Genomic DNA, 26777 nt, shown 5'->3' with positions numbered 1-26777 from the left:
CGTGCATCATAGTTTCACAATTCTCTAATGGGCCTTTTCAATTTTGAACAATGTTTTGGGGAAAAAAAAAAAAAAGGAGGGTATTCTCATCTAAAAATTTAATTATTAAAGAAATTACTTCTTTATAAAGATGTAAAGTATATGAATATTTGGCAATGCCATTTTTGTGTTCCAGGAGGGGGATTTTAAAAAGGTTTTTCTTTGAGACCTCATAGCAAAAAAATAATAGATGAATTGATGTTATGTTTTAATGGCATCTATTTTTTCATATATGAGTTTCATTTGTTTATATTGTATTTACTAGTTAGTAACAAAAGGCTGCATTTTTGCACTTAAAAATAATGTATGTAAGAAGGTGTGTATTCTTTTAATCAATATTAACTTAAATTGCTGGACATTTTATTCATTTTACACAGCTTTAACAAAATTAGAATTATTTCATTTGCAAATTTTCGGCTGCTTTTATTTCTTAAATTTCATTCACATTGTTTGAATTGGATGTAGACCAAATTTTAAGACACTTGTTTTGATAGTTCTTCCACTAGCGGGACTATGAAAAAGTGCATTTTAAATTTGAAACACCTAGTATATTAAATAAAATAACAGTATAAAACTTTACTTTTTATTTTATTTTTCAATTTGGTAAAATTGAGGGGAAAAGCAGACAGCCGAAAAAAGTATTCATTCAGTTTTATTGAAACTTTCTCAAGTTGGTATTTCAAGAAAGACATGTATGGGGGGAAAATTATCAGTCAATAATAGTTATAAACAACACATAAAAGTTTTGGTGGCAAAAAGATTCATTGATGAAGATCTGACACTGTTGGGAAGTACTTATCTGACAGTGTTGATTCCTGTCAAAAATATTATTGTTAACTGCAGTTTAGGGTATCTGCCTATTCATGAAACATACGTATTCTTTGCTTGATGTTTGTAACTTCTTTCCAAGCATATTCTATACATTCTTGATTCAAGTTAAGTGATCTTGTTGGCCATTCCACGTAAAGCAGCATTTCAGATTCTGAGTAATGTTGGACAATCAGAGGCCTGTAAACTTGCGTTTTTTACCATAAAAAAAAAAAATTACATTAAGATCCTTGGTTGAAGAAGCGGGCAAACGTACTAAACTAGGATGTGATCTGTGTACTGCATAGCATTCACAATATTATGGGATGAGATACAAGGTAAATACAGCCATCAAAAGTGATGCATTTGTAAATGTTAATGACATTGTGTTCTGAATAGTCTTCTGATGACAACTGTTTGGAGTCAGTAGGTGAAATGATGACTTAGTTGTAATGAATACTATACCGCATTGTTGTGAAGTCCAGTTACAAGGATCTTAAAACCATTCTTAATAAGTCATATGTGAAAGTGTCAGTGAGGCATGTATCACTAGTCATCTTGTGTACATCTGACCTCTATTTTTCTGTGTGTAAACATTCTCCAGAAATACTGTTCTTATCAATGCTACAAGTTCAGAAACAAGTTGATATGCAGTGGCAGTATGCATGCAAACACGGAAAGTGTTCGTAAGCCTTGAATAAGTACTTCATGGCAAAGTTGCTTTAGTTTGATGGCAGCAAATGATTTAATGCTTGGGCTCTTTCTAGCTCTCGCTGACCCTTTTGATATCCCCTGTTACTTCCTGTCATTCGCTTCATTTAAATGAGATTGTGTCTTTTTCAAAATTTGTCTGGTTTTCCTTCTGAAGTCAGTAATGCAAAGATGCAGGCTTTACTTAAAACTAGCCAATGTTGTACATAATTACATATCCTAGTTGTTATACCATATATTTTTGCTTGTTATTGCCTATGTGTATACATCTGTTGCATATAAAATTTTTGTCTTTACATGTGAAATATATTTCATTATGTAAATACTAATGTTAAATGAAGGAATTACCACTCTTGTGATAAGTACTTTTAAAATATATTAGTGATTGAGTTTGAAAATTTGGTCATAAGCACTAGCAGTTTAACTTTTTATTACAATAAACGAATAACAAGTTATCATCAACACATGAGCAGAAGACGTGATATTAGAAATTTTTAAATATCTTAGATTTCTTTACATACAAGCTCTTCCATGGTAAGTGGTACTCATTTTCTATAGTACTTATAGGTTTATTGTCAGGACTCATAGCCTTAAAACTGTATGTAAATGAGTTGCCAATCCACATACTGCAACTACTGACAGTATGTGTAAATATTAAGTTCTTTTATCTTTGAGTTTTTAAATGCTTCTAGTGTAAATCACACTATGACGTGTAACAAATGCATCACTTTTAAGCTTCTTAACTAGCTTTAACTTTTGTTCCACACTCAAGTGAATTAGTTCACATTTAATTCCTTTATGCCAGCAAAATTATTGTTCATTTATGAAAGTTAGTTTCATCTGAAAAAAGTATTAGCAATCAAGTGAATAAATGAGTAATGTCGGTGAACTAAACTGAGTTTAAGAGATGGTTTTTTGGGGGTAGAGTGATGTCAGAAATCTATTAAATGTTGCTGTATTTGCATATGTTGAAATATTACTGATATAAAGTATTGTTTTTATGTTTCAGGAAAAGCAATGAAGGAATGCGTAAAAAACGTGATTGTGCTATTAATCTTATTAATTGTGCTCGAGTTGAGGTAAAGTATCTTTTTGTGTTTTTTTATTTTTAATTACTGTGCGAAATGTGTTTTCTTTGGGGAATTGTTTTCTAAACATAAATTGCAGTTCCTTCCCTAGAGGGAACATTACTGAAATAAGTTGTTGAAATAACTATTGATTTTTTTTATATTGGCTTAAGTTTTAGCTGAAGTCTCTTATTAAATATATAGGAGGAAATCTCAGAGCTGTCAGGGTTCGTAGTAGTCCTTACAAGTGCTTGTAAGTCCTTATATTTGAAAATAAAATATAAAGGCTCTTATAGGTGCTTTCTTTTTCTTTAAAGCTTTTGTTTTTTGTTTTTAGTGCTTATGTTTTGCTTTCGGTGCCTTTTTTTTTTAATGAATGTACATTTTTCCCCGTACCAAGCCGAGACAAAAAACAGCTTTTCTTTCTTATATGGAAAATCATATGGTGAATCATACTCCCGGAAATAGCTTTTCCTCCTTTCTCTGCATTAACGTAACCTTTGGTGCGTGCAAGAGTACAGACAGGTGCACGTCGTTCTATTGGTCATCGAATTGCGAAAGTGGTAGAAAATTTCAGTACATTCAGTATTCTTTTCCTCCCACTCAAATACTACACACGTTTGAATTTCTATCAAGATTTTAATAATTTGCATTCTTCTTCTGCGTGGCCAGTTCATATTCGCATTTCTTATGATCGTTATGCATATATTATGAGCATATGTATGAATATTTATAATAATATAGTTGCAGTAATTGCTGAAGTATAGATAAACTTCGAAAATGGGTGTGTTTTAACACAGATTAGCTTTCTAAGGAATAATATTCGGAATGGCTTAAGTAAAGGGAAAGTAATCGAATAGTCTAAATAATTAAAATATTTTTTGCTAATACATTATACAGTAAGGAGGTTCTTCCCTTTCTCTGCAAAATCTCAAAATATTGAAACTGTTACCGCTCCAAAACAAGCAACAGACATTTTTTTGTCACTTTCCAGTCTGGATTGAATAGGACTAAAAGTTCTGCGGTCTACCAACCCAAGCGAAGAATGATTCTATTCCAGAAATTTAATGCAGTATGTTCAAAATTAGAATGAAAAACACCCAGATTGGTAAGTCTCTTTTCCTTTATTTAGTTCTTTATTCTCCGAATACCGGCAGCTGTTGATTCCAATTGCGTAATATCACATGGGGAAGAATTATGGTGCACGTATTGTGCAATAACATCTGCAATATTTTGCAGAGATAATTCATTTTGATGTTCAATCTGAGAGTTGTTCATGAACATTTAAAAGAATTTTACTGTGCTTGCAAAGCAGAATGTTTTTCAGTTTCGTTGGTCTATATGTATATGATGCACATATCAAAATATCAAAAGCATTTATTTGTCCAAAAAAAAGAATGGCTAGAAACTACCCCCCCCCCCCGGGTCCTTTTTCCAGTTACGCTCGACTGTCCAGAATACTCCACAATTTCCGACTATGCGGGTTAGTTAAGCTTTGACTGTTAAAGGATCACTGTATGAAGCAATTTCCAGTCTTCTGATTTCAGAAATGTTCCTGTTTTTTACTTAAATTACTTTGCTTGCAATATCTCCTAAGGGAAAACTGTTATACAATGAAAATTTAGAAAATGTTCAGAATTTTGATTTAAGTTAAATTATTTAAATATTAATATGAGTGGGAAAATAAATTCTATTTATTATTAGGTGCCATGTGAATACAATAAATATGGCTTATTATTTATTTTCTCTATTTTGAACTGAAATTTCATCATTAAATCTTGTAATATATTTTAGTTCTGCATAGTTTCCCCCCCCCTCTCATTGTAAACTAGTTCTGTAAATTGAACTGTTATTTAAAAAAATAGAATGTAATTGTTTTCCTTGGTTGAGCAATGCTCATTCTCTCTGAATAAATACTGAATTTCTCATATTTTAAATTATAAGTCTAATTTTTCTTTCAAGGTTATGCAGTTGTGTATAGTGTAATTAGACCGGTGCTTTATTTTTTTCTTAAAATGTGCTTGAAAAGTGCTTATTTTTTAACCTAAAATGTGGCTACGAACCCTTGCTGTAATTTCAGTCATTCAGATGTCATCATTTTCTTATTCAGTGACAGCCATTTGAAGAAATAGTCTCTAAATAGCTGCCTTTTGCTAATGTCTCGGTCTGATGGAAAATCAAATTATTTTATTTGTTTGAGGCCAACAAACACAATAAACATAGATAGTTTGGCTGTTAAATTGGTAATTTTTACAATGGAAAACTCATTTTGCCTTGTTCATTTTTTTGTAAGCATTCAAGTTTTAAAAATAACCCTTTTTTGTGATTAAGATAGAAGTTTCAAATTTTTTGCACATGTTTGGCACTTTGCATTGGTTCACTTTTCAAATTGTTGCCACCAAATATTAGAACCCTGTGTTATAACTAAAGAAATTAGATAATGAAGAATCTACATAAATGTATGTATGTTTCTCGCATTTCAATAAAAGAACAGTACCTAGAGCCATCAAATTTTGAATAACGTACGTCTAGAGCCGAATACGGGCAACTGGAAGCCCGAATTTGGAATTTATTTTATTATTGATTTCATATTTTGTAACACTTAACAAATGTTTTAGTTACAAACTCTAAGATTTCAAAACGAGCAATGGCAACACTGTTCGAAAAGAACATTTTTATCTCCAGCGCACGAGACTGTATCAGAAATTCTAAAGATATGCTTATTTTAAAATTATTTTGCTATATTGCTCTTGACACCCCTTTGGGCGTAATGTAAAATTTGAAAGCTTTCAGATTTTATTTTTATTATTACATTGTTCATGAAATTTTACAAACTATTGTTCTAGCCTTGTCCATTTCATACTGTTCAATAATCATTTTCAACTGAATTTCATAAAACTGATAGCTGCATTTTTGATCAGTTACTTTCAGTTAAAGTTTCTCTAGGAATTTGTAGTGTTTTTCTACATTCTTTTGTCGTAAGTATGTCATCACATTTTTTTGTGTAATTTTTGCTGTCGGTTCCTGCTGTTCTTTACCGCTTTCTGTAATACCATAATCGTTTATATATATATATTGCCTCATATTCTAAAAATGAATCTATGACTGATGCCTGACATATCAACTTCATCTTGCAGTTCTTGTGAGGCTTCTTCTACATTAAAAAGCTACAAGTAACAGTTTTTTTTAACTTTGTTTTAAAAGGTTCACCCCATGCATTGACTATAATATACATAGCAGAGATAACATGCTTATGTCCTTCAAAGTGCTTGCATTTTCACAAAATTCAATTTTGTTTAGCATTTTTTCAACATCTTTTTTGTAATGGCATTTGAAAGCTTTTGTTTTGACATCTGAAAATTTATTTTATTAATGACATTTGAAAGCCTTTGTCTAAAGATTAAATGTTAAAAGATTAATTTGAAGAAAAGACACTAATATTTTTCAGAGAGTGATCAAAAGTATATATGCTCTATTGTTACCTATATAGTAAAGCTATTTTTTCATTTGTTAATCTGTTGTCTTATTTAAAAGAAAATTAGTAAAAATACTACTTGTCATCCATGAATTCTTGTTGCTGTGATAAGTTAAATTTTTTCAAATACCCAGAGTTTTCTGCTTTTGTCATTAACCATTGCTGTCTTCGTAATTGTTGGGCCTACATTGCATATTGTTAACACAGTAATCCGTCCCTTCAGTTTCTTTCACTTTCAAATATTAATGTGTGTCTGGTAATGTCCTGTAACACAATCTAGTTTTATCTTATTAAATTTAGTATGAGGTAGAAATTAATTTAGCAGCTCAATTAAAGACCTTTAATCCTTGTTATGAACTACAAAATAATCTGCCTCTTCTTTTTCACCATGCATTTTCCAATGAACAATGTTGAAATTCTTTTTTTCCAACGTAACAAACCATCTGTCAGTTGATAGAAAGTTCCCGCCTAGCAATTACATGAATTCCACAGCTTTTATACTGAATATAGCTTTAAAAATAGGAACAGTGTTTAATATCATAGCTCGACACCATCCTAGAAGAGCAGTTTCAACATCTCATAATGAATTTTTTGTGCGCTTTCCTGAGATGTTTGCATTTTTAATTAGTTCTTCAGTTATAATTATTTTAAAGTTAATTGCACTATCCTTTTTGAAAAATCTCCAATTTAAATGTAATTTTTTTTCTTTCTGCACTTACCAAAAACTTCAAACTTTTCTTTCAGTCCTTTTTTCTTAGGCAGTTTACAAGTTAAGCATATGACAAATTAAAAATATGCTTTTTCAAAGTGGATCATTCAGTTTCGAAACTCTAGTTTTCAGCTAGTAGAAATACTGTAATTTGTCTGCTTAGTTCATCTTCCATTTCATGATAGGCATGACTAGTGGTTTCTTTTTCTTCGACAAAAAGCTACCACTCCTGTTCTGTTTAAAGACAGTTCTAACACCCCAGGGGCATCTGAAGATTTCATGACCCCTCCTGTTTGCCAAAATACAATAGGGATGCAGCATTTAGGGACAGATTCCTCCGCCCCCTAGCTATGCCTCTCAAAGTGTGGTAAGGCTGGGAACTATTTCGTGAATGTTTTTAAATGTCTCTGGTGAGCATAAAAATATCTAATCTAAAGAAAAGATTTTGAAATTGGAAATGTTAGAAGATGGGATGCAAAAAGTGCACTTTCATTTTGTATCAGATTGTATTGGTGAAGTGACAATTCTCATTGCGAAACAGTAGGGCCTGTAGAGAACTGTTTTTGTTAACTTTATGGTAAAAAAAAGTTCTGACCCTCTTAAGTCCATTGGTGACGGAGATCTGGAAAGAGTGTCCTGCAGGGATGGGGGGTGTTTCAAATCAATCAACTTTTAAGTTATTTTTAAAGAATTACAGACGAATGATAACCAGTTTTAAAGAGAAAACCTTTTTAATTAAAAACAGCTGCAAGACCTGTACAATCATTCTCTTTGGGAGGCAGAAAAATATTGGTCAAACGCATTATATTGAAGCGCTAAATGCCTGAACAATAAATAGCCATGGTTCACAATAAATTAAATGGATTATCTACATACAGCTTTGATAGACCTATGATTCTGGTATCTCAGTACTTTGCCAATCTGAGTTTTATAAATAAGATTTTTCTAGTAGATAGATAGTATATATTTATTGTGATTCGTGGAGATTTGAATGTAATAAGGGGCTAATTTTATTAATCAGTGTGTTTAATAAGCAGCAGGTACTATGTATATTTCAAGGTTTTTTTCCATTTGGTTTATTTAGTTATTAACCCCTTAGGCAGATAGCCTTCCTAATGCCTTTGTGGAGGACGTTCTAAGGGAAGATGTCTTGTGTTCACAATACATATAGAAAAATCTGCAAAAATATACATGCAGCTATCCTGTTCATCAGGATTTCAAACCCTGGACAGAACTACTAGTGTTCAGCAACTTAAATGTTCTGCCACTGTTGGACCCTGTATTTTCAGGAATGCACAAAAAAATTCGATCCAAAATATTAACGCTTTAGAATATACTAGAAAATATTTGAAATGAATTTTTTAAATTCTATTTAAGCAAACAGTTTAATAAGACAGTTTCTGCTTGTTGTTCCTTTTTTAAATGTAATACAAACATGTGATAAATAAATGCTATTTTACATCAATAAAAATTGTAGTCCAAGTGTTACTTATCTTGTATTTTTGACGATTCGTCTTTCTAAAACATTGCAAGATTTTTTTTTTGGGGGGGGAGGTTGTGTGTTTAACGTTCAATATTATGAATTAATTTATGCATACTTTCTGCAAAAATTCATATTGATTTTTGTCTATGTTCATTCTTTGTTGACATGCATGTTTTAAATTTTTCCCTTAATTCAGGTTGAGATTTCAAATATTTTGCATATGGTATTAACAATAGCATTCATAATTTTTAATACTTTTAGCTTTAATTAAATTTCCTCATTTTTCCTCTAGCGAAAAAGAAAAAGTTATAACAAAATCTAATTACTGGAGCATATGAAATTTTATATGCACTTTTGTGTAGTATATTTTGAGTAATGCACAAGAAAAATTTAGAGAAAAAAATATCAATATCTAAAAATGTAGTAGCAAATTCATTTGTAATTAATGTATTGGCAAAAATAATTTATTAGTTTTATTGAAACAAGGAGTTTGATATTTGTTTGCAAATTTTCTTTGTAATTCCTTGTTAAAATATACAATTTTCACTATAAATATTGAAAAAGAGAAAAGTTGAAAGATTACTGTATCTTCTTAAATCAGCCACCTGTGTTTTTGTTTTAAACAACCAAGAAAAGAGTATGAACATAAACTAAAACACTTAACTGGTCCATGTGTTCCAGAAATGGGATCCTCTTTGACAAAACAAATACAATATTGTATACAATTTATGATGCTGAAGCAAAGTTATTTGAACATGAAATAGTATTCCAAATGCAAAATGTGGTTTATTAGTCTAGAAAGAGCACTGTAATTAAATCATAATGCTTAATTTTCACTACTGGATTTTTTCGTTTTTTAATTCTATGTATTCTATTCTTATTCTTTGAATTTTTTTGAGAACTTTGAGATTAACAAATGTTTTCATATGATGAATTTTGCCTCTTGACTGCATAATCAGGAAAGAGGCCAGTTCTAATTTATTTCAGTACCTGAGGGAGACTGGTTTTTGTTGTTTAGTTTGATTTACTTTTGTATTTTAGTCGTATATATATATATATAAACGGTGTATCTCGTGTTTTATGTTTTTACACCTGTTTTCACATTTGATTTTATTATCTGAATAATATGTGATCTTATTTCAGCTTTCATCATCAGTTCTTTGGATTTTGTGCATTTCTTGTGGTTTTAATCTTGTGTGCTTATCTAAATGTCTGCCACTTGTGTATGAAGTGTCTGTCGTGTTTTTGGCACATTTATAAGGTTTTGCACCTGGAAATTCAGTTTACCACTACCATATGCTTAATTAATCTCTTTAAATGCAATTATAGTTTTGACAGTACCCCATATGAAGGGTTTTTTTTTTAAGTGTTTGCTAATTATGTGTTTGTAATTTATAGTTGTAATAAATCAGAGTTATTTGCTAAGTTTAGGTACTTCCATTTTGAAAAATTCTATTAAATGATTCTGTAAATTTTATTTTTCTCGTGATTGTTTTTCTCTTTTTTAGAAGGGTCTGCTTGTATTTAATGTTTCCAGACAGTGGATTATTAAATTCAACAAATTTGCTGAGCCTGGACCAATTACTAATAGTGATTTTCTCTGTACTCATGGAGGTAAGAATTTTTGTGTGCTTTTATTGAGCCAATGAAATTTAACAAATCAAAAGATTTTGAATTGAGTGAGCAATGACTACCTTCCAAAAAATGCGTTTTTCTTTGAGAATTTTAATATTTTGCTGAACTTTTTTCCCCTGCTACCCTTTAAAGGTGTTCTTTGCCTCAGTATCAGATCTGCAACACCTCGTAAAGGAAGCCCATCTTTTGTGGAGTTGGGCACACCATTGTTGGACACATAATTAGAGCTAGATTGAGCTGCTGTCATTACAAATCATTAATGTTGGCACTGTACTGTTACCATGCAGTATTATAGGGATGAGGTTCTTGAATCTTGCATGAGACCTTTCCAGGAAACTATTGGATAGGACTGTTTCTGTAGGTGACAAATCGAAGTTACTTAGAGCTCAGTTGGTTGACCATTTTCTTTGTGGAAAATTTATTAACCGTATAGTATGGCCATTGAAGTCATCAGACCTAAATCCTGTAAAGCATGTTTGAGAGGCTCTAGAAAGAACCATAGCATTACATTAACATTCACCAGACCCCTCCAGGCATTAAAATCCTTGCTTGTAGAACAATGAAATTTTTTGCCGACATTTTGTAAATTGAAGTTATGATCAACAACCTTATTTACAGTATGAGGGTCCTCTGTGAAGCGTGTAAAGCAGTGGAGATAGTTTTACATCATATTAGGCAGGCCTTTTTGGAAATATAAGGATGTCTTGGGGTTCCATTTGTGTTTGTTGCAAAACATTTAGCCCCTTTTGTATGTTGTTATTGACTGACTCATAATACTGAACATCTGTCTACAAAATTTCATAACAATAAAACTATTTTGAGGTGTTACATTTCGTGTTTGTAACTGGATTTTAGGTATCTGTGGTTTAACATATTCTTGCAACATTGCAATTTTTGATCATGCATCCAATGTTTTCTTCTGTTATGATGTATTTTATGTTATGCTTTCTCTGTTAGTTTGTTCCGATTTTTTATGTTTATTTTATCTTTATTTATAAAAAAGTTTTTAGTATGTGTAATTCTGTAATTTTACCCTTCCCGCTTAATTTTCTAGGTGTGCCACCTGATAAAGTCTCATGTGTTCGGGACTTATGTTCATCTGTGCCTCAAGCTGTATGGGAATACTTGTATGAAACGTAAGTAAAACTATGTGTAAATTTTAGTTTACTTTTTTATGTTTTTTAATTTGACTGTGAAATGTATAAATTTCTTTTGCTAGTTTTGGAGGTGGCCCACCATCTACACATCTGTATATATGTCCAATATGTCAAGATGAGCAAGATCTGCTTCATTCGAAACGGAAAACAGAACTTGATGAATTTACAATGGTAAGTCTGCTTAAGTGTGCACATGTTCACAAACTTTTAAGTAGTGCATAAATTTGCCTTTAAAAAAATTGATCACTAAAAATTTTTTCCATTGTTGAATTTTATAGATGAATTGTGAATTTCATGAAAAAAAAAGAAGTCCAATTGTTTATGCCTTAAGTATGAGCTGGTTTAAAACATGGGAAAATTTTATTTGCAAAGATGATGGTAAGAATATATGATTGCTGATAATACTTTAGTTATATAATTCATGTTTGAAATATTTCAAATTATGTATCTGTTGAAAATTAGTAGTTATATTCAAAGCTTGTTTAATGCTTTTCCTGAAAATGGGGAAAAAAACTCCGTAATTAAGCATATCTCCATCTTTTAACACACATTATTATCAAACTTAATAATTATCTTTTAAAACAACTGTGTATTTTTTACAAACTGCTTTACTCTGATTTCTTTAACGTCTTGCTCATCACTACTTTTGTCAGTTCAGGAACTTCAATGTATTAATTAGCAATTCACATCAGCTGATAAAGAAGATCTTATAACCTTTAGTTTTCAATTTTTCTGAAAGAAAAAAGTGCATAATGGTTCATAGATATGTACAGTACCAAGTCAAATCCGGATGTCCATTATCCAGAATGATCTAAAATCCGGACCTCAAAACCACCAATAATGTTTTTCTCGTAGACTTTATGCATGCGCTTTTGATTCCCCCTCCATGCATAATAAAACATCTGGAGAGTCCCGATTTTTAATTTCACTTCAACACTAAATAAAGTATGTTGTTATTGAAGAAACAATCATTTTAGCATAAATTTGTACGATCAGTAATTCGGCTTCGTTGCTGCATATCTGCTTGGCACACATCTCAAACCAAAACATTCCACATAGATACATCATTGATCTGATGCCAACCTGGCGAATCATTATTTATTACTTCCTTTCATCATTTACTTCCATTACTTCCATTCATCACCACATGTTTATCAACACATGACAACTTGAGTAATGGCTCATGTAGCAATGCCTAAACAATTTTTTTTTTTGTTAGTAATTGAATAACAAAGGAGTATGGTAACCTATTATGTTGACGTTACACTTGGCGATGATTACAGATTTGAATTAAATGCACTAAAAAATGTTAACAAGGAAATGTTTAGCAAGAATTTCTTTTCATATGCTAAAAATAGATTTTGTTTATGATACTTATAGACCCAAATATTACATTTAGGGCTATTTTAATTAAGACTAACTGATCTGTTATTCACAGAACCGGCACCAGGGCTCGTAAGATGGCAGCGGGTTGCAGAATTTAAGACCCACAGAAATTGCATCAGGTGGTAAAATATCTAGCGCCAGCCCTCCATAAGGCTTAAGTATATGTGGGAATTTATTTATTCAGAACTCTGAGAAGCATGTGCAAGTAATAGACATAAGTATAATAAATAACTAAACTAATACAATTCAAGCTTAATTGTCTTAGTGTGCAATAGAAGCAAGATAAAATTTAACAGAACAACTTGTCGTTAATCGCCAAGCTCATGATGCGTAGCCAAATATGTATAGTGAAATAGCTAAATTTGATGATGATAGTTGCGAATGTTAAAGGTTTTCGGATATCGCAAAACAAAGATTAAAGTAAATTTTCCAAACAATAGATTTTGTAACAAAGAAATGTGGAGAAGCGGCAATAAATGAAGATGATATAAAAGAAGTTTTTTATTGTGATGACAATGCTTCTCAGTCATCAATCAATTAATGAATGGCCAAATCTAAATCTAAAGGTCAAAGTGATAGGAAGTTACTGAAAACAAAGAAATTTTGATTGTCAAGTTAGTCGGAATTCTTGACACGGCAGTTACAGGACTTCCACAATGTAACTAAACGAGAGATTATGTCTGTCTACTGAGTTAAAGAGAAAGTATTAGCATAAAAAAACAAAGCAACTTAAACAACTTGCATTGAAGGAAATGTTTAAAAAGGTAAACAAATATTAAGCTTTTTTTATGTGTGTGTGTGTAACTTCTGATATCCTTTAGATCATAAATACTTCATTATTTCATAAATCACAATTTTATAATTTCTACATGCCATCTTACTAGATTTATAGGATAATCTAATATCCAGAAAAATCCCAAATCCGGAAACGCCAAAGTCCCGACGAGTCTGGATTTCGGACTTTGTACTGTTTTTTAAAAAATTATAAAAATAGCATGTTTTCTTGGTTTAAACACTTTGACAACGTTTAAGATTTTTCAAAATCTTGTTTTAAAAATTTGGAAAGTTACGAAGGTGATTCATGCTAGTAGACTATGAAATAGTAAATTAAATGATAAAAATGCTACGTAGTTCGAATGTTAATAAAGAGTAACTTAGTGAAATTTATGGAATTTTTATCTGAAAAATGAAGTCAGAAACAAGATGTCTCGTATTGTAATCAGTTTGTGAACTGAATTAAATACCAAATATATTACATAAAACCTATTTTTCAGCAGATGAAATAATTGTATACAATTTTTGTTAAAAGCTGAACAAAAAATATAATATGTTGTTAAAAACACCTTGAGGTTTTTTTCTAAACTAGGTGGTATGTACAACTGTTCTTGATTTATATGAAATTAAATTTTGATTTTTTATTATTGTTTTAGATCCTCCTGGCCCAATTGACAACAGCTCAATTTGTTGTGTAAAAAATAACCAAGCAGTGTTAAAATATGGTTTGTTGATAATTTTTGTGTTGCTTTTCATTTATTTATTTTCCATTTATACTTATTGCTGCTTTGTGTATATTCACAAGTGTTCGTTAATATTTTTCATAAATTCCAGGATCTGATTATTGTTCGATATCTGAGAAAATGTATGCGTATCTCAAGGGAATTTATGGAGGAGGACCAGACGTAGCAGTACAATCGAATGCAAATGTGATTCCATCTCCTTCAAGTACTCGGTCTTCATCTTCTGGTCATTCGAAATCATCCTCACATTCTGTGATTTCATCTCCTTCAAGTCCTCCTCTGTCTTCAGCTTCTGGTCATTCGAAATCATCCTCACATACTGTGATTCCATCTCCTTCAAGTTCTCATTCTTCAGCTTCTGGTCATTCAAAGTCATCCTCACATACTGGTACTGGTGCTCAGATTGTTTCTGTACATACAGGTTGTCGACAGACTATAGCTAATCTTAGTCAGCCTTCACCTTCAGCTAGACGTATTTTTGGTATACTTTTTAATTTATCTACATTGTGCTGCTATATTTTATTACCGGTTAATAGTGCCTTAAAATTCACAAATACTGATGTAAGAAAAACAGCAGGCCTTTTCTAATAATTTTCTACTTTTTATCTTAATATTTTAATAACTTTCTTAAAGATTTATTTTACTTACACATTTCTTGTTAATTGCAAGCCGGTAATTTTTTTTCCTTGATTTTTTTCCTTGTGTATAGCAGTCTTAAGAATGGCAACATTTTTCTATTTAAAATCTTAAACTCGCTTATAGTGTTTATAACTTTGTTTTAATTAACAGGATTACAATGAGATGTAGGATTATCATCTAATCTGTGCAAAACTAAAGTACCTGTAACAAAATTTGTTATTATTTTAATTTTAGGATACTTTATTTTTCTGTACAAATTCATTTGTTGTTCATATTGTTAGAAATTTGGCTAGTATCTTGTATGTTGTAAAATTCTAAAAATGTTGCTATCATTAATGTCTTCCCTAATGTCATTAAGCTATGTTTTAGAATTAAAAGCACTGAACTATTGCTTGTACTTGCATGTTACAAGTGATGTTAATGTTTTCCCATTTAATTTATTTTGTAAATAATTTCTGACTAAACAAATTTAAAATGCATTCAAAATTTAGAAATATTTTCGAATTTTTACTTGGCATTTCCTGAAATACACTGTAGTCATAAAAAATTACCCAATAAATGAAACTCTAGTCGCCTATGCACTCAGCCAGTAAAAATCAAATTTCAAATATTATTATGTAAAGGTATGAACTTGAGATTGCGATGACTTAAAACAGTAGAGCTGTCACAGTTACGGTTACAGAAAACAAATTTCAAAATTTTTAAATGGCAACACTCACTTTTCCCCTCCACAAATTGATCACCACATTGAAAAGCCATTAATGAAGTTGGAACAATACAGGTGTAAGGATTATGTTAATTTTATTAATAGTTAAATTTTGAGTTAAGCTTCCTTTCCTATCGCTTCTTAATTTCAACTTACCACTTCTGGCCAGAACGTAGAATCACGTTTGAATGCTAATGAGGAAGAGCCGGTATTTAATTGCAAAGTTCTACTATTTTAGTAAGAGAGATACCAGATATTCTGGCTGCACGCATCCGCCTTTTTAGGCTACTCTCTCATAAGCTATTATTATGCTTGGCCGTCCTTTAGGCTCTTGATAGCTTCACAGTCAATTAGCGTTAAAGGGCCAACTCTGTTAGAATTTTGATAGCTTCGCAGTCAATTAGCATTAAAGGGCCAACTCTGTTAGAATTTTGTTAGCGTCGGCTATATCTCTTTAGTTAAGATTAATTTAGTTTAATTCTTAGTCTCTTAAGTTGAAGCCCAAGTGTCAGCTTTATTGTACAACTCCAAGATGGAGTTCTGTTAAATCTTATTTGAATAATAAAGGGTCTATTAACCCTTTCCAAGTTTATTCACTGTCTCACGATCTCAAGCGATTATTTGCTTACTAGTTCTTAAGATGTATTTAACTGTAACTTAGAATTACACATTTTTAACTGAGAATTACACAGTGTATGATCCTACATGTCTGGCGTAAAATATTTCAATAGAATAGCATTTTAAGTGACCAGTGACAATATTAGAGAGGAGAGGGAAAACTTTTATTGAACTATCCGGAATATTTGGCAGTTTCCAAGTATGGGGTTAGTTAAGCTTTGAATGTTAAAGGATCACTGTATGGAGCAATTTCCCGTCTTCTGATTTCAGAAATGTTCCTGTTTTTTACTTAAATTACTTTGCTTGCAATATCTCCTAAGGGAAAACTGTTATACAATGAAAATTTAGAAAATGTTCAGAATTTTGATTTAAGTTAAATTATTTAAATATTAATATGAGTGGAAAAATAAATTCTATTTATTATTAGGTGCCAAGTGAATACAATAAATATGGCTTATTTATTTTCTCTATTTTGAACTGAAATTTCATCATTAAATCTTGTAATATATTTTAGTTCTGCATAGTTTTTTTTCCCTCTCATTGTAAACTAGTTCTGTAAATTGAACTGTTATTTAAAATTTTAAAATATATATATAATGCAATTGTTTTCCATAGTTGGGTAATGCTCATTCTCTCTTAATAAATACTGAATTTCTCATATTTTAAATTACAAGTCTAATTTTTCTTTTAAGGTTATGCAGTTGTGTATAATGTAATTAGACAGGTGCTTATTTTTTTCCCCTTAAAATGTGCTTGATACATTGAAGTATTTCTATCAATTCATATAAATTTCATGAATAATTTTTCATATGATACAAATTTCTACCTTGATCATTACAATCATGAATAATAGATTAATCACTATTATCTATATAAAATTCATGAAAAAAATGTTCTAATAATTCATAGAAATCATAGCAAGTAATATATCATACCACTAACTCAGCATAACATATCTAAACATAAATACCAAAGCATGAAATATTAAAAATTTAATTAAAATATACTTAACACGATAACCATATGAGAAATCTGATCTCCATTGGACCTGTAAAATATAGAAGATAGAGATGGTTATTTAATATAACAAAAATAGCAGTAAGAGGTATGTGTTTTTTTCATGGTTTTAAGCTTTAACTTAGTGTTTTTAGTCAGCTATTGAATAAAGTCACGTATTTCAATATAGTTATTCAGTCAAGTCACACAGAACCACATAGTGTCCACTTAGTCCGATATGAATCACTTAGTTCACCATTAATATCACTTAAAGTCGCATGGAGTCCACACAATGACGGCACCTATATAATCAGAATGACTAGCGCACATCAGTCCTGTAGAGGTAATCAAGGCAAAGCATCAGCATTATTAAGCTTTGCTCCCGGGCAATGAGAGATAGTTATGTAGTATTCCTGAAGAGCTAATGCCCAGCGTTGAAGCTTGGATGACTGAGGAGCGTTTTTAGTGATAAATGCGAGAGGATTATGGTCAGTGATCAATTCGATATGTGAGCTAAAAATCCAAGGCTCGAATTTCTTCAAACTCCATATCATTGCAAATGCCTCTCTCTCAATTGTTGGCCATGCCTGTTGAGGTTTTGTTAATTTTTGGCTTGCATAGCTGATAGGACATAATTTCTCTTCTCTGCGTTATGATAAACAAGCACCAATGCCCGTTAATGACACATCTGACTGTATTATGAAGGGTTCTCCAATAGGATGTATCCTTGCTTGGATGTGTAGAGATCAGTAGCCTCCACTAGCGATCTCTTCAATTCTAGAAAGGCTTGCTCAGGAATCTCAGACCAAGGAAGTTGTTCAGAAACTCTTTTTCTGGTTAATTCGGTGAGTGGGTATGTGATCTCAGCGTAACGTGGAATATATTCTCTATAATAATTACAAAAGTCCCAATAAACTTCTTAATTCTTTCTTCGTTTGGGGTCACAAAAGTTTCTGGATAGCTTTGATTTTCTCTGGATCCGTCTGATGCTTTCCTGAACCAACAATATGTTTTAAGTATTTGATATGAAGTTTAGCAAATGAGCACTTCTCTAAATTAATTCTAAAACCTAATTCCTCTAATTTTGATAGTATAACTTCTAAGTGATGCAAATGAGACAGCCAATCATTTGAAAATATGGCTATATCATCCATGTAAGCTCGCGAATAGTCTCTAAATTTTGACAAAGCTCTGTTCATTATGTGCTGAAAAGTTGCAGCAGTGTTCTTTAGTCCAAATGGCCTAACATTGAAACAATATTGAGTGCCATGTGTTTTAAATGAAGTTAGTTCCTTACTCTGCTCTTCCATAGGTATTCCCCAATATCCTTTCAACAAATTGAGAGCAGTAAAAATGTTTGCTCCTCTGATACAGTACATCAGATCATTCACGTTTTCCATCAGGAAATCATCTGTTTTTGTAATGGCGTTTAATGGCCTATCACGTCCCTCGTATGCCCCACATTGATTTCTGCGGTTATTTGACGCAGTGTTGCTTGTATGTGAACATTGACAACTCTACGCAGACGTCGCTGGTCTCGGTCGTCAAGTGCAGGTGGGCGGCCACTGCGCTTTCCATGGTGGGATGTTATGCCTGAAATTAGATACTCTCGGCACACTCTTGATACTGTGGATCTTGGAATGTTGAATTCCCTAACGATATCCGAAATGGAATGACCCATGCGTCTAGCTCCAACTACCATTCCGCGTTCAAAGTCTGTTAATTCTCGTCGTGCGGCCATAATCACGTCAAAGCCTCTTCACATGAATAACTTAAACACAAATGAAAGCCCTGCCACAGTACTTCGCATTTATACATTTTCTACGCGATACTACTGCCATCTGTATATTTGCATATTGCTATCCCATGACTTTTGTCACTTCAGTGTATATATATATATATATGGTTTCTTCCGTTCTGAACCAGATATTGGTCTGATTCTGTACTCTCCTACATTAGCTATTCGAATTTCACTTGAGAATAATTTAGGATACTTGCTTAGTAATGTCTTAATTTCCTCTTTCTGTACATTGTTTAGGTGATCTAGTGGAATGTTCTCTATTCCTTTAATGCTTTAAGACTTGGAAACGTCTTGCTAGATGGAGTTGAACAAATTTCTCCGAATTAATTCTCATTTTCAAATACTACGCCCACTGCTTGAATTCTAGGAGTGTATTTTCGAATTTTACTTACGTGTATGTTTCGAATTTTCCCATCTGGTAACTTGATAAGAATGCGACGGAGTTTGTTGAACTATCTCCCTGAGCCCTGTCCATCGTGTATATATTTTATTAGTGGAATTTGGAATAAGTAGCAGTACTTGTTCTCCAATGTCGAATTTCCAAACGGAGGAATGTCTTAAAATATTCAGCACAGGCTCTCTCCTTATCTGGAGCGGTTAAAGAAAGAAGCTTGTTTTGCTGCCTTTCTAATTGTATTTTCAGATCTTATAGAAATGCCACAACGGATTGTGAGATATTGGCTGGCAAAAGTATACCTCCTGCCCAAGATGACTTTACAATTATTTGAGGTCCACGGGCTTCTCTTCCGTATAGAAGTTTAAATGGCGACACTCCCGTAGTGCAGTTTGGAACCTCTCTATAAGCAAATAATAGAAATGGAATTTGTTTGTCCCATCCTCTTTTGGGTCTTCTTGTATTACATGATGTAACATATTCTTAAGGACTCTATTCCATCGTTTTATTAAACCATTGCTAGCTGCATGACCTGGACATGAAAATCTCGGGAGATGCTTCAGTTCTTCTAAGAAATTCCTGGGTTAATGCCGAAGTAAAATAAGTTCCCTCATCGCTTGCTACTATATGTGGTACTCCTGTCCTAGAAAATATTTGCAGTAGTGCTTCACACGTAGACCTAGCACTCAAAGAAGTTTAGCTTCAGGCTCGTGTATGCTGATAACACATAACGCATATTTATGTCCTCGACCCAATGGTGGATCGATAGGAATAATAATATCCATGTTCACAACTTCGAATGGCAAATCCGGTCTGCACACTGGGGTTATGGGTGCTCTCTCGTGTATTCTTTCTGGATTTCTCAGCTGACAATTCTCACAAGATTTACAGTACTCCGCAATGTCCTTAACTATGGAAGGCCAATAAAAGTTATATCGAATCCACTCTTTGGTCTTCTTAATTCCTAAGTGTGTACCAAAGACTGATTCGTGTGCTAAGTACTACATGCCTGCATACTATTGTGTAGTTCTATCAAGACTTATGGTTGAGTGCATGTCGTCACCTCCGACGCTGTCCAAACCCCGACTCCTCTCCTGTGGCAATCAATCGCCAGAGAGAGTTCTGCAAGCTTTTTTCCTCGAATACAAGAGGGAGGGAGGGAGCTGTCAGACATTACAAACTGTAACCAAGGAATAAGTTAGATTTTGTAATTTTTACAAAATTGATACTTTAATTTGAAATTGCTATAACACAAAAATTTGTTTTATTTTAAAAAAATAATTTGTAATAAGTTGTATATATGTTGTATATATTTGTAACCAGTGGCTTCAAAAATAAAAGCCACATTAAGGACATTTATGGTCACTGTGTGTAATATGTATACTTGAAAAAAATTTTTTTTTCATATATATGTTTTTAATTTCAGATAAGGATGAAAGCTCATCTGCCAGTGAGGCTAAGACTACTTCAGCCGGAGAAGGGACTGATAAAGTTGATGATTCTATTGGAAATTAGAGAAATCAGTGCACATTAACATGTACAAAATTTTGTATAAGGACATATGTGCATTGTGTTATTGTTATTTCATACCTCTTTATGCATTATCTCTCATGTATTGCAAAAAGCTGTATTTTCATATATAAAGTAGTTAAATGTAAGCATTATTTGTGCATATGTGAACAAATAGCACTTCATAATAAATCCAGGTGTACGGTAATAAATTAAAAATTTAGTAATAGTTAATTTCTTGAATTTTTCTAGCATCTTGAAATGGTTATTTTCTAAATACAATTCATCTCTTACTTCAGGCCTTCCTTTCCAAAATCCTAGTATTATATATTTAAGTCACACATTCCATTTATGAAGTTGTAATTTTTTTAACTGCTGATATTAATAGTTTTCAAAAGTTGAAGAAATAATATTTCATTGGCTATTTTTATAAAGCATAAATTTTTAACCATGTACATATTTTCATATTATGTAACATATGTATATACATATATATGTGATGCATACGACAATTTTACCATTCCGCTTAGAAGCCAAATTTTAATCTTAAGCTGATTAGATTCTAAGATAATTATGCTTATTTTTGCTTACATTCAGTAAAAGGAGAAAATTAAAAAAAAAAAAAAAAAAAAAATTAAAGGAAAAACTTAGCAACTAAATTCTAATACTGTATACAAAGATTTCATTTTGCCGCAGTTTTGTTAAATACATCTCAATTTTGAACTATAAAATTAGTTCAAAATTGTGATGTGTTTTATTTTTATCCTTGTAATAATTATTTGAAACCAACTTGTAAATCTAAATTTCACACAGTCCATATATTTCAGCAATAACAAATTAAGCATGATATGTAAACCAGATCTTTTCATAAATTATTGTAGTATACATTTTTTATGTATTACAATGTTGATAGAAATACTACTGTAATAGTAGTAAGAGTGCCTAAGCAAGAATGCTATATCAACTTTTTTAAATCTAAAAATCTTTTCACTTGTGACTATGTAATTTGTATTTTGTATTGTGAAAAATTTTATATGAGTACATTATTTTGTAATTTTACTTCTCCGAAGAACACATTCAAATATTTCTTATTGTTTTGATTACTGTGCTAACATTTAAACTTTGCATTTTAGCATTTATTCATTTAACTTTAGCTATATTTTCCTTGTATGCTTGATGTAATTTTGTGTATTAAGTGTAAAACCTATAAATGAAGCATTTTGTAGCTTACTTTAATCTGATTTTTAGTCATAACTGTAATTTATGTTAAACTTTGTTTTGAGAACAGATTTTTATTTCATTTTTAGAATTTGCTCATAATGTTTTTACCCCCCTCCCCCCGGTGAGTGGGAAAATTTGTATTTTTACTAACTTTGAGGAAAGATATGTGCTTTAACTTTTTTAGTATATTGTGATTTTTTAAATTATTCATTTGAGCTCAGTTTTTATTATTAATCTTTTCATCAGTTCAATAATGTAATAAGTATTTCAGCTTTCATATCATACTTGATTATTGGTTGTAAAACTTTGGATTGTATTACTTGATATAATGTCAGTAGCATCTGATTGTAATACTTAAAACTTCCTTGAAATCAAAATGGCCAGTTATTTTGTAAATTATACTAGTCTTTAAATATTTATATTAAAAATGGTCAAGTATGACCTTTTTTTTTTTTTTTTTTTTTTTTTTTTTTTTTTTTTTTTTAATTTAATTTTAAAGTAGGCATCTCAATTCACACCTTTTTGTGATGACTGTTATTCATTTCAAAATAGAAGAAATTTCTTCTGTGATATATTAACTCTTGGATTTTCCCACCTTGATATCTGTAGAAAATTTTGTTGGCTTTGGACTAAAATTATAAATGAACATCCATTTTAATACAAAGTTCTAAATTTTTTATCTATTTTTCAATCTTTTTCCCAATATTTTGGTAACTCAAGTTACAAAGCAATCTTCTCAGTAAAGAAGTTGTATTTGACATTGTCCGTATATTTTATACAGCAGTTTACTTCAAAAATTGCTGTAGTACCGACCCTGTGTGAAAGTCAAATAACTTTCACACAGGGCCGGGGCTAGATGTTTAGCTGCCTGGTGCAAGCTTTATTAGCTTCTAAATTCTGCTGCCTGGTGCCTTTCTAAATTTTAAAAACTCACCCACCCCTAAATTCTGGCACCAGGCAAGCTTTTATGTGAGTAGTGTTAAATACAGCTTCTTTACTAAGCGAGGGAAACCATGAAATGTAGTTTATAACTTAAAAGGTTGTATGTCCGAGAATTTCCTAATAAATTAAAAAAATATTTTTGCGGGTGTTTTATTTACTCTCTAATATTATTTTTACTTTTCTTTATAAAAAAAAAACTTTATGGAATTCCCCCTCTTTTATTTATTTTTGTATGTAAACTTGCACTGGGTTCAGCTCCTTTGGTAGTTTGCATATACCGTTTTGTTTTTGGATAAAAAAAATTAAAAATTTTAATTCTTGCAAAAACAAACTCGTATATGATGTCATTTTCTGCTTTACTGAATTTGATTGTATGAGGGTTTGATAAAAATAAGTGGCAACATGTTAGTATTTCTGAAAAGATTTGACCATAGGTAAAATCACAAACTCCAATATAATCACTTACCATTTCTAATCATCACCCAAACTGTTAGAAGACTTTTTCATCAGTACTGCTAAACCTATTGCTGCCTCCCAGCAACTGCCTTATAATATCCATATCCTCCTCTCCAGTATTATAATGAATCCATTATAGTTAGAGGGGCTTAAGCAGGTTTTCCAATAACTTTTATCAGGGTGATCGATTACAGGGCTTTCATTATGGCACTGTTAATAATCATGAGGAATAATGGTATTCATCTCCAACTAGTGTTGTTGCATTCTCCGGAGTGCTAGATGCAGGTGACAAATCCCATTATCCTCCATGTTGACTGATGGAATCATAATGGAAGCAGGGTTGTGATGTGTAATGTTAGGAATACCCAGTATGTCTGTTGCCACTACTTTTCATCCAACCCCTGCAAATTAACCCTTAAATGTGTGCTTTTTTTTTAATTAATTGAAATAAGGAATCGCAATTATGCACTTTGGGGTGCAAAATAGATTTTTTCTAATAGCAACATTTAGGACATCAAAAGTAAATTTTGAGAAAATAAGACAAATATTTTTTTGACTAATATTGTTTTCCATACTTTTAATGGATTTGAAAATTTAAGAAAGAATAGCGCTCGATTTAAAATCGGTGCTGTAGAAAATTTTTATTTGCAATCATATATTGACTGTAACCAATTATTAAAAATTTACGAGCTCATTGACTTTAAGCAGTACGTATGTGTGAATATCAAGGCAACTGTTTGCAAGAGCATGCATTTAATGGATAAAATACAAAAATTGTTAATATTCAGGAATAATTTCACTTCTGGATGTTAACAATTTGGGAATGTAATTCTTTTTTTTTTTTTTCCCATAAAACATTATTTTAAAAATTAGACTTATAAATATTTCTAGTTCTCTTAAATGGTTGTATTCAAATTTAACCTGTGGACTTGTTCCTCCCTCCCCTCAGAGGATAGGTTGCTCTCTGTGAAAATGTTACGATTTTGAAATGAAGCCTTATTATGCAAAATACACATTTTTTTCTCCAAAGATCAACTGATTGGAATATTGAGCTAACAAAAAATATATTACAATAGTGTGAAAATTGAATGAAAATAGGAAAATGTATGTTTTGATTGCCTATTAATATATTCATAGCCCAGTTGTACTTAAATGTTTTTCCCCTTTTTATCATATGGTTAAAATTATTGATACATTTTTCATGTAAGTTAAGTATAATGAGGATACATGTTTAGAATGAAACATTCAGATTGAGCTAGGTAGAATAGATTTCAGATTCAGCATTATTTGTCACCAAAGCTTTTCCATTTGACTAGTTTTAAAATTTATTTTTCCTCTAGTAATATGTAGCCTACATGCTTATTTGTATTTTGGTTATAATGTAATTATAATGGCTTATTAAAAGATGATTTCTCGATTTAAGGTATCAAATGTTTTAAAATACATTGACCTATGCTGAAAAATAGTTGTAGCTAAATTTCTACAAGGTACTTCCAGGTGAACATGCTTGATTTTTATGATTTGCCTTTTATAAAATTCACTTATTAGAAAGAAACTTGCTGTTTTCTAATACTTTTCAAATTTTCTAGTACAGATCTCTAAGATGGTTTAAAAAAAAAAAAAAAAAAAGACTAGCCCCTTATCCTCGGGCATGCTGCAGAGGTGGGAGGGGGGACTTTTGTTTTTTCCTATTTTGCAGTATGTAAGAACTTGGTAGCTCTATGCAGTTGTTAGAAATTGTGCAATATTCAGCTGTCATTAGTTTTTGTTATTATTATTTAAATATATATCTTATCATTTTTGTTTTGTGTTTTGTTAAAAGAATAAATATTATTAAACTTCAGACTGTTAAAATATATTTATAATGCATACCAAAGTAGTAAGTAATGTAGATAGTTGACATTCCTTATTTATTGATTACATTACAACATATTTATTTCTTACTCACATATTGTTTAAATGTACATGCCAAATAATTATCAAAGAAACTTTTCTTTTCTTAATGTTTGTTTAATGTAAATTGCAGTTCCTTTCATTTCCTACAATTTTGGCATGCATGATTAATAAACAACATTTTCTTTATTTCATTGTTAAACGTTATTTAAGCCCATTACAATAGAAATTTGCATTATATTTTTTCAACATTTTCATTAACCTCAGTGACTTACTTGTTTTGTTTAATATAAAACTGAAATAAAGAATTACATTCTTTTTAAGTTTTTTTTTTTTTTTTTTTTTTTTTTTTTTTTTTTTTCCCCTAAAGTCGATCAATAGTTTAAAAATACTCATCTCAGCTATATTTGACTCTTAGACAACCAGTGGAAAAAGATGTTGAGTTAGATGTCCTTACTAATTAAATTAAATTAGTACATTAACATGCACAGTAACCATTATACTTGATAGTTGTATCTGATTTAAATAGAAAATTATGCTTATTACTTACATTAACTGATTATGCATACTTTATCACATACATAACTTATCATGCTTCTGAAAAAAATTACCTTATAGTTTGCTTTTGTTTTGAGCACATACAGAAAACTACCTTTACTAGTTTAAAGTGTGTCATTATACTTGTTGTTTTTAACCCTATGATGTGTGTAATATTATTTCTGTAATGTTTTAGCTAAAAAAAACTATATAAATTGAATATTATGATCCTAGAAACAAATATATGAATTTAAAAAAATCTACTCTTGCCCATTGATCAGCGAGTGCACTGTGAAATCGGCATGCGTCTAGGACTTTGAAATGTACTGAGGTAGTACGGGGGAAAAAACTTGCCTTGTAATTACAATAAATGACGAAATTTGCGAATTTAAAAAAAAAGGGTATTTAAGAATTGCTTTATATGTAAGTTTTTTACATTATCTTTCAAAGTAAATCAGAAAAAATAAACACTTATGTAATTTTTCTATAGCAGTAAAAACCTAAGGATGTTCGGATAAATGTATAAAAAAAAAGCTTCAGACATCAGGGTGACAAGAGTCCTTAAGTCCTTAGAATTATTGGTCCTTAAAATACCTTACTTTCAGCCAAAATCGGCAGAAGGTCCTTAATTGTAATCATCTGAAATTTCTGTTTTTACGACTGCCATTTTGAGTGTGAATTATCATTTTGGAGGAATATTTTTCGCACTTCACTGAAAAATATGGTTGTCTTTTGAATGGATTATAATTTGTTCCTATTTCTAATATAATAAATGATGGAATACTGGCAAGAGTGAAACACTTCAAAATTATTTCATTTTTTCTAATGAAAAGCTCTTAAACAGCTTTTCACTTTTGGGGATGTGAATTCTTTTATTAAACGGTTCTAAGTTTAGCAACTTGTCAACATTTTGATGATTTTAAGATCAGTTTCTATCGAAAAATTTTAATTCCGAGATCTGCGAATTTTTCGACGATTTTTTTTAGAATATCGATAAATTTCATTAAATTAATGATAATATATTGAAATTATATTTAAAAATTTTTTTTTTATTTTTCGCTGGTCATATTATCAAGTTA

At 31.1% G+C, this 26777-nt stretch overlaps 1 protein-coding gene across 4 annotated transcripts in view; it reads left to right on the top strand.

Annotated features, from left to right (window-relative positions):
* The window catches only part of Usp20-33 (Ubiquitin specific protease 20/33), a 107961-nt gene extending 82850 nt beyond the window's left edge, over positions 1-25111 (top strand). For 3 of the 4 annotated variants that reach the window (XM_085809685.1, XM_085809684.1, XM_085809687.1), the window contains 8 exons: positions 2567-2636; positions 9800-9905; positions 10981-11062; positions 11146-11254; positions 11362-11461; positions 13900-13968; positions 14078-14467; positions 20567-25111. In XM_085809685.1, the coding sequence (XP_085665811.1) occupies positions 2567-2636; positions 9800-9905; positions 10981-11062; positions 11146-11254; positions 11362-11461; positions 13900-13968; positions 14078-14467; positions 20567-20655 (1015 nt within the window). In that variant the 3' untranslated portion in view covers positions 20656-25111. The remainder of the gene's footprint in view (positions 1-2566; positions 2637-9799; positions 9906-10980; positions 11063-11145; positions 11255-11361; positions 11462-13899; positions 13969-14077; positions 14468-20566) is intronic. The other variant, XM_085809686.1, reaches the window with a different exon arrangement.
* Positions 25112-26777: the final 1666 nt, after the last annotated feature.

The sequence above is a fragment of the Stegodyphus dumicola genome, chromosome X2 (assembly GCF_044657685.1).
Source record: "Stegodyphus dumicola isolate Sdum_Otavi_A_Nest chromosome X2, ASM4465768v1".
NCBI lineage: Eukaryota > Metazoa > Arthropoda > Arachnida > Araneae > Eresidae > Stegodyphus > Stegodyphus dumicola.
The sequence above is the reverse complement of the archived record's forward strand: the minus strand, read 5'-3'. Positions and strand labels throughout refer to the sequence as shown.